Raw genomic sequence first — 8,964 nt, 5'->3', positions numbered from 1 at the left:
ATTAGAAACGTCAGGAATGTGGGAAAATCATCGAATTTTCATGAAAATCATGCGGTTTGTTTAAATTTCATTTGAAATGTGTCCGGACAATTTGAGGTACACGGTTGTATGTCCGCCTCCGAGCGTGCATGCGGACGGATACTGTGTCCATACTAGGGGAGCTAAAGTCTAGTGTACTTCAGAAAATGCCAAACAGTTTACCCCTGCCCAGGTAAATCTGGTTTGTTCGGGAGAGATCCCGAAGAACAAAACATGCATCCTGCAATGATTGCACATAGTAACATTCTCAAAACCAAATTTGGTTTCCGCATACAATCTGTGGCCCTGAAAGATTTGCTGCAGTTACGCAGCGCCCCACTGTACCTCTGTGAATTGACCACAGCGCAATCAGACGGCGCCAAGTATCCTGGACCTCACCACACCAGTGTGCAGGCCTACACGCGGCGAACACTCGAGGAGCCAGTCACAGCAGAGCCTCTCACGCATGCGATCCCCGTTAGTACAATAAGCCTCTTTCCTCGTCCTCTCGATCCACCGCCGCATCAGTGCTTCCTCAAATAACAGCTGATCGATCGAGCCACCATTCGCCAAGTAGTATTCCAATCAGTTCAGCGAGTCTCCCTGATACGATTCCCCTTCCGTGCTCTCCGCCGGCCGGCCGGGAAGGGAGCGGAATTCCCCCGACGATGGCGTTCGGCGAAGGAGGGGGCGATGCCACGGCTCCTCTCATTTCCTCCGACGGGCCGAAGCGCCATCTCAACATCGTCAGGAACGGTGAGCGCCCCGCCCGGACCGAACCTCATCCCCGTCGATCGATGGATCGATCGGTTTCTTTGGATCTTTCTCTCTCGCTGCGTTTGGTCGTCGATGTGTTGTGACTTGTGACTTCGCCATTGGATTGGATTGGAATGCAGGGAACGAATGGACGGCGTCGGCGCACGTGATCACGGCGGTGATCGGGTCCGGGGTGCTGTCTCTGGCGTGGAGCATGGCGCAGCTGGGGTGGGTGGCCGGGCCGGGCATGATGGTGGTGTTCGCCTCCGTGACGGCGCTGCAGTCCACCATCTTCGCCGACTGCTACCGCTCGCCGGACCCGGAGCACGGCCCGCACCGCAACCGCACCTACGCCCACGCCGTCGAGCGCAACTTAGGTACGCAATCCACGTCCCGCCCGTCCTTTTCCTTTCTTGTCATTTCTTTCTGTCCGACGGTTCCCAATCCAAATCTTCAGACAAGATGATAAATTAGTTTAGTTATTAATGAGCGGGTATTTGGTAACCGTTCACTGTTCGCCACGATCGAGTGACAGTCTGACAGAGACAACATAGCCAGACATTGGGCATCAAGTCGTTAAACAAAGATACGATGCCTTTTTTTAGGGTATTACTATTAAACAAAGCTACCCGTGTTACAGGGGGGGGGGGGGGGGGGGCTATGAAGTCACGTCTCTGTTCTGCTTCTCTTGCTCTGGCTGGTACTCCCTCCGTCCGAAAATACTTGTAATCATAGGCCCCTTGATGACAAGTATTTTCGAACAAAAAGAGATGTATCTAGATGGATAAAAAAGATGTACCTAAAACTAAAATACATCTAGATACATTCCCTTTTATCCGTTTTGATGGCAAGTATTTCCGGACGAAGGGAATACCTATCCAGCCATTGAGGCTCTGTCGCCCATGGTGCTTCTGTACCATGCAATCTTCATTACATTATTATATTACTTCTGGTGTGTAACGGGAGCGAAGGAAAAACAAACTCTGAGAGAGAGACACACGAGCGGAGACGAGCAGCACTGGAACAAGAGATCGATCGAACTGCTCAAAAAAAAGAGAGATCGATCGAAGAAGGCTCCGAAATCACGCGGCTGGACCAGGCATTCTGTGGAGCTGCTGACTGAGAGCACGTCAAAAGGGGGACGTGGTGGACAGGCACGTTCCTAATCCAACTTCCCCGCTGATTGAGACCGCTAATGTCTTTAATATAATAACTGGTCGCGGTACACGAGTTCGTGTTTGGGACTGCAGAGCAAGAGCAGGACAGCTGGCTATGTCTAGCGGGACTGGCAAGTAACAATGGGAAGGTGGTGGTGGTCCGTTTGAGCTCCGCAAGGCATGAGACAAGTCTTGCAGCCAATGTGCACTGCCGCGTGGGCGTGGCGCAGCTGTTTGATTGTGACCCTAATCCGTAACCCAGGGGATTCTTCCGCTGGACCAAACGTGCTTTGTCCATACTGAAACAATACGGATGTGCCAACATTGTTGGAAGTTTGGGGCAGGCAGATTCAAGAGTCGGCGGCCCACCTTCTTATTCAATATGGCACACCGTGAGAGTGTGGGGCATGATTAAAGCCTGGCCTGGCTTACACGATGTATACCCAACAGATTGGGGAGGTATGGCTTCCGTGAAGGAGTGGTGGAGCAGCAATGCTTTCATGATGTCGCAATTTCATAGGGCGCTTGTCTCTATTATGTTTCTTATCTCATGGAAAATCTGAAAGGAGTGGGATGCGAGTGCCTTCCGCAACACCGTGGTTCCGATGGGTGTCATAGTTGCAAGAATCAAAGAGGAAGCATCTTTGTGGTGCCTCGCCGGGGCTAAATATTTGTGTGTTACTAGAATCAATGCCGTGAGAGTGATGCTTTGTATTTCGGCCTTTGGCCAATACCTCTAAAAACCTTCTTCTTATTCAACAAAAATGGCAAACCTTTTGCATTGTTTCAAAAAATAGAAAAAACGTTGGAAGTTGGAACCTACTAGCAACCCTATTTTCGCTTCCAGTATGATCTTTTGTGTATATTATTACTCTTTTTGTTTGTGAATTTGTATATTATTACTCCTAGTATGAAAAGTTTAGTTCGTAATGGCTGGTCATTGACCCGCAAAAAAAATGGCTGGTCATTTCTGAAAGAAAAAAAAAATCATACTGTATTATTTGCCAGGTAGCAACAGCGCGTGGGTCTGCCAGTTTTTGCAGCAAACAGCCTTGTTCGGCTACGGCATTGCCTACACCATCACCGCTTCCATCAGCTTCAGGTACATTACTTACTTTCATTTCATGCACACTTTTTTTACACCCTTTGTCAAGACTGGTTCAGCCGTTTTTTCTTTTAGTGCGAGTGACTCGGAATTTTATTTTATTTTGGAGGGGGGGCGAGTGGCTTCAGTTTTTTTTTCGAGGGGGGCGAGTGGCTCAGCTGTAGACCCTGTAGTGAGTGTTTGGTTGCTCCCCTGATTTTTTATTTTCATTTCAACCGTCCCGTTCGCCTACCAGGCTCCCCACAAAGCCCGGTGCTGTTCTTTTGCCCGGCCCATCCACGCAGTTTGACCCTTGGGCCATCCCAGTTTTTTTAATAGAAACAGAAAAACGGGACATCCCAACTTTTTTTTTTTTGAGAAATCCGGGACATCCCAACTTTTGCTAGAGCTTGGATGGATCTCCAGGCCCAAAATGGCCTCGAGACAGTAGACCATGGATTGGGCCGGTAGGAGCCAAGCCCATTTCCAAATGCCTGCTGCCCCCATGATACTTATATGAAATCAACGTACTCACATCCGGTTCTCTCCTTGCACTGGCGTGCTGCTCGTTTATTTCCCTGGATGCCATTGCCAACTTGTCCCCTCCGGGTTGTCACGATCTATCTGGTGCTTAGCATGCGCGAGAATGTCGTGCCGAATTTGGCCGGGAAGGGTTGTTTTCTCGAGCAACTACAAGGGGACCGTCAAGTCAACAATGAAGTTGAGAGAAAGCTACTGCCACAACATGTACTCCCTTCAAATTACTTGTCGCGGGTATGAATATATCTAGATGTATTTTAGTTCTAGATACATCCATTTTTACGACGAGTAATTTGGAACGGAGGGAGTATATCTATAGGCTCCCCGCAAGTCCAAATGCTCGGACTCTATCGGGCCAAGGGTGACGCCTCCTCGTGACCAACTGACCACTAGCACTTTCCTGAGTATGGCGCTTGGCGCTTGCAAGAGAGGGGCCATGGAAAAGGTACCAATTCAGCAAAATTGTTCGGTATTGATATTTAAATTCTCTACATTTCCAGTAAAATGTTGCTAGGTGCATCAAGTCGAGAGGTTTTGAATCTGTAAAAATACATGAGAACAATTTTTTTTTGCATCAGTCACTTTTTCCAGGGCCACTAGATCTTGATCCAACGGCCAGAAATAGACCAGACACTGTTCATTTTCAACCTCATCTTCTTTTTCCTCCCGTGCAACAGCTGGCCTCCGCCCGTCGGCCGCCGCCGCATGCCGCCTCCCTGCCCCACCGTGCTAGCCGTTGAAGCCCCCGGCCATCCCTCTAACCCCTATCGATGAATAGCTCTAGCGACCCCCTGCCCCTCTCCCACCCGTCATGTTTCGGACTCGCTCCTGGCAGACTTCCACTTGTGCATGGCTTGGCGTCGCCCTGACCGGCACTCCTCGCGCCGTCCCCGCCTTTGGCCTCGTGTTTTGCAGGAAAAGTGACCGACGCCCAATTTTTTTTTCAGGCGCCTGACATTTAGCAGACGCGGAAAGTTACTGATAGATCAATCACTTGTACTCCCAAGTGTCTCTAATGCCTCTTTAGCAATTTTCTTCAGCATTTACTTCATGATCGTCCATAATTATTGACACATTGCCTATGAAGATTGGAGACAAGATCATAAACGATTGTGGGATGGGCATGAAATCTCTAGCATAGCATCCCACGCGGAAACGTCCTTCTATGTTCTAAGTATGGTCCTAACCCTTACGGCCCTACCTCTAGGTGCAGTTCAATGGACCAACCGGCTCCATGCATGTGCATTGGCAGCCCACATGCGCTTTCGGACTAACGCAGTGCCAAACCACCACACTCCCGCTTATCTTCAACCAAATGCTGCCACGACACCGGTCCACATTCAGAGTTGGGCGATCCTTATAATCGATTATATCCGCATCTACATTTCCACCACATGTTGTTAGGAGTAATATAGAAGATAAACTCTATCAGATTCACATTCCTTCGCAAGAAGAAAAGATCCACAGATATTTTTAGAAAATCAAGATTCACAGATATTCCCCAAGCTGACCTGCATATCTCCCATGATCCAGCTTCAGTAATTCGGGTCGGGGAGGGGAGGGGGCCGTGTACCCCGCCGCGCTTTTCGCTCTCGAGAAAAAGTTACGGGATCCGCGTCCAAAAGCAACGGACAAAATCGCGATGGCAACGGCACCAAAGATTCACGCACTGGTACGCGGGGGTTCACCGGCATGGCGATGTCTGTCTCACTCTCGTCTCGTCTCCGCTCCTTCTCCACCCGCTCGCCACGAACCAGCTGACAGTCAAAACCGATTGAGAAAGGAGCAACCTACCCACTGGCTACGTCCCCGCGGGACCCACACACCCACAGCCCGCTACGTGCTCGCTCGCTCCGGTCGTGTGCCGCCGTATAGCTCCGCGGTTCTTGGCTGAACCCCATTAATTTGAGCCTGTCTCTAGCCTCTTCCCGTGGAAGCGGCGCGAATCTTGGCTGAGGGCGAGCCTCTGCGCGGTGCCGGGGCAATGGCGGTGCAGCACTCCCTCCAGGTGATCGACGGCCGCTGCGACGACGACGGGAGCCCGCCCCGGACCGGTATGCATGGCGGCACGCACCTCCTCCTCCTAACACGCTATACGCGGTTGCTTCTTCGTTTGCTTACGCTGCTGCTGCTGCTGCCGCCGGCCTGGCGTGTCCTCCTGTGGTGCTGCTGGTGCTGCAGGGACCGCGTGGACGTGCGCGGCGCACATCATCACGGCGGTGATCGGGTCCGGGGTGCTGTCGCTGGCCTGGGGCGTGGCGCAGCTGGGGTGGGTGGCCGGGCCGGCGTGCATGCTGTGCTTCGCGCTCGTCACCTACGTCTCCGCCTCCCTCCTCTCCGACTGCTACCGCTGCCACGACGCCGAGAAGGGGCCCAGGAACCGCTCTTACATGGACGCCGTCCGCGTCTACCTCGGTACTATCCTTTAGTCAGCATGCAAAGCTATTCAGCTTGTGCTACTGCTTGCCTGTGCTGTGGTACTGTGATTTGATCGGTGCATCACTGTGGCAACGTGCTCAGGCAAGAAGCAGACCTGGGCTTGCGGCTCGCTGCAGTACCTGAGCCTGTACGGCTGCGGCGTCGCGTACACCATCACCACCGCCACTAGCATCAGGTAGCCACCGCCGTTCAGCAGTGGCATTAGTTGCAGCAACGATGGAGCAAGAATCATGTGACTTGGATTAGAATTACAGTACATATTTTGCCTTCCTTTTGGCATTCGTAGTACGTGCTGCTGTTTTAATTCGATCGGTTTGCATGCCGCAGGGCGATTCTGAAGGCCAACTGCTACCACGCGCACGGGCACGACGCGCCCTGCAGCTTCGACGGCAGCTACTACATGCTAATGTTCGGCGGGGTACAGCTCCTTCTCTCCTCCATACCGGACTTCCACGACATGGCGTGGCTCTCCGTCGTCGCCGCGGTCATGTCTTTCTCCTACGCCTTCATCGGCCTCGGCCTTGGCCTCGCCAACACCATCTGTAAGTGCTATGCCCTGCTTGTTTCCCGGACCCGGACAGCCAGTCAGATTACTTAGTTGATGATCTCAGTATAAGCGTTGAAAAACGACACAAAGCTGACACGCTTGTTCTTCAGCTAACGGCGTCATCAAAGGGAGCATAACGGGTGTCCCAATGAAAACCCCTGTCGCCAAGGTATGGCGCGTCTCACAGGCCATCGGCGACATTGCGTTCGCGTACCCGTACTCCTTGATCCTCCTAGAAATTCAGGTAATACTCCTAGTATCATCCGTCTTTTCAGAATTACTTACTGTATTTGGTAGTACTGTCAGTAAACCAGTGAGCAGGATGACACGTTGTTTTGTTTCGCTCGTGCGCGTGCCAATACATACTGTAGGACACCCTCAAGTCGCCACCGGCCGAGAACAAGACGATGAAGAAGGCGTCCATCATCTCCATCCTGGTCACCACCTTCTTCTACCTCTGCTGCGGCTGCTTCGGGTACGCCGCCTTCGGGAACGACGCGCCGGGGAACCTCCTCACCGGCTTCGGCTTCTACGAGCCCTACTGGCTCATCGACTTCGCCAACGCCTGCATCATCCTCCACCTGCTCGGCGGCTACCAGGCACGCACCACCAAAAACCCTGAAACTGAAACCTCTGCAGAGCGATTTTATTACAGAATGCAGAGCTCTGAACTGACACGAAGCAAAACAAAATGTGAGCAGGTGTACAGCCAGCCGATCTACCAGTTCGCGGACAGGCACTTCGCGGAGCGGTACCCGGGGAGCGGGTTCGTGAACGACTTCCACACGGTGAAGGTGCCGCTGCTGCCGCCCTACAGGGTAAACCTCCTGCGGGTGTGCTTCCGGACGGCGTACGTGGCGAGCACGACGGCCGTGGCCATCTTCTTCCCCTACTTCAACGAGATCCTGGCGCTGCTGGGCGCGCTCAACTTCTGGCCGCTGGCCATCTACTTCCCCGTGGAGATGTACTTCATCCAGCGGAAGGTGCCCCGCTGGTCCACCAGGTGGCTCCTCCTCCAGGGCTTCAGCACCGTCTGCCTGCTCATCAGCGCCTTCGCGCTCGTCGGCTCCATCCAGGGGGTCATCAGCCAGAAGCTAGGCTAGTATAGCATATATGATGTGCTCATGATAGAGAGATTATCCTTCGGGTTGGAACTTGATTGCTGCTTTCTACTACTGTAATGGTGATGGAGAATGTCACTACTGGGGAGCATTAGGTTTCTCCCTCCGTGGCGATGAACAACCAAGTACGTACAAGCCTGTTGTATCTGCAGGACCGCAGCGCAGTGGCACGCCGTTTTCAGTGCCTTCCTTTCTGGCTTGTTCATTGGACTGAAACCTGTACACATGTTAGATTTTCAGGTTACTTGAGTTGAGGTTACTTTCTGGCAATCCTGTCCCGTGCAACGCGATGTGCAGTTGCGTAATTCAGAACTTAGACTGACTGCTCAGCGTTGTTTCCCTTTCGGCTTTGTACTTCATGCCTGCATCTGGTAACTTGTTCAGATTGCATGTTCATTCAGCATGCATAAAACATGCGCCTGCAGGATCGATTTTACTGAAATGAGGGGAAAGAACATGATCCAGGGGGGCTTCTTGGGATTGCTTTGCCTGGCCTTGGCGTTCTTGATGACAATGGTCGGAGAATAAAGTAGCAGCCTCATCTCAAGAGTGTAATGGTGGTGCAACACATATAAATGGTGCTACAGTGCTCCCTGTGCTGCAAAGATCCTCGTAAAATAACTACGTCAAGAGTAGTTTATCATCCGGAACAGTTCGGTTCTCTTGGGTTGGAGGCTTGGAATACTTTCTGATAAGACACTCTATGAAAAAACGATAAGAGCATTTACAACCACATTTGCCTAATTTAGCCCCTTGTATGTCTACAGACAATTTGAGTTCACCCCTCTTATGTTCGTTGTTTACAACCATCCCCTCATTTCTTACCCCCATATCCATACAAATTCATGCAGTGTTGATCATGTAAAACCAAATCTATACAAAGCATACATTAAAAGTTTAACATATTGCATCGGACAACCAAAAGGGACCACAATTCATCCCTGTATTCTACTAAAACTATACTATAAATAAATTTAACTCAGAAATGAGAAGATTCACCGGCTTAGCCTTGCCCTATTCCTTGCCATCGGCAGTCGTACATGGTCAAGATAGCGGCAGTGGCACATTTATGGGGAATTGAGGGTTATGGTTATAGATGCTCCTTTGACAAGTGCTGGTGCTGCCTAGGTGGGGAGTGATCACACTCCTGTGGTGTGGGACTCTGGTGTTGACCACAGACCAAAAAGTAGCAGTTTTAAATTTAAGAAATGGTGGATTACCAGACCTGATTTCAAAGATTTAGTAGTAAAAGCCTGGACTAGCAGGTGTAATAGCAGTAACCCTGTGGATATCTGGCAGCAC

General features: G+C 51.3%; 1 protein-coding gene across 2 annotated transcripts; it reads left to right on the top strand.

Moving 5' to 3' along the window:
- Nucleotides 1–382: 382 nt before the first annotated feature.
- LOC109734225 (probable amino acid permease 7) lies at nt 383–7,932 on the top strand. 2 transcript variants are annotated; one of them, XM_020293438.4, is made up of 7 exons: nt 383–774; nt 915–1,151; nt 2,940–3,033; nt 6,322–6,536; nt 6,652–6,785; nt 6,913–7,140; nt 7,243–7,932. In XM_020293438.4, the coding sequence occupies exons 1-7, from the start codon at nt 687–689 to the stop codon at nt 7,642–7,644; spliced, it is 1,398 nt and encodes a 465-aa protein (XP_020149027.1). In that variant the 5' UTR covers nt 383–686; the 3' UTR covers nt 7,645–7,932. The 2 variants fall into 2 exon arrangements, with proteins under 2 accessions (XP_020149027.1, XP_020149028.1); XM_020293439.4 differs by lacking the exons at nt 383–774; nt 915–1,151; nt 2,940–3,033 and adding exons at nt 5,260–5,609; nt 5,737–5,970; nt 6,076–6,169.
- The last annotated feature ends 1,032 nt before the right edge of the window (nt 7,933–8,964 follow it).

Source organism: Aegilops tauschii, chromosome 2 (genome assembly GCF_002575655.3).
Source record: "Aegilops tauschii subsp. strangulata cultivar AL8/78 chromosome 2, Aet v6.0, whole genome shotgun sequence".
NCBI lineage: Eukaryota > Viridiplantae > Streptophyta > Magnoliopsida > Poales > Poaceae > Aegilops > Aegilops tauschii.
Note: the sequence above shows the minus strand (reverse complement) of the source record. Positions and strands in the feature narration are given on the sequence as shown.

Coding starts and splice junctions, on each gene's coding strand:
- LOC109734225 (XM_020293438.4), top strand. CDS start 687: ATGGCGTTCGGCGAAGGAGGGGGCGATGCCACGGCTCCTCTCATTTCC. Junction 1,152..2,939: donor CGCCGTCGAGCGCAACTTAG/GTACGCAATCCA, acceptor ATTATTTGCCAG/GTAGCAACAGCGCGTGGGTC. Junction 6,537..6,651: donor TGGCCTCGCCAACACCATCT/GTAAGTGCTATG, acceptor CTTGTTCTTCAG/CTAACGGCGTCATCAAAGGG.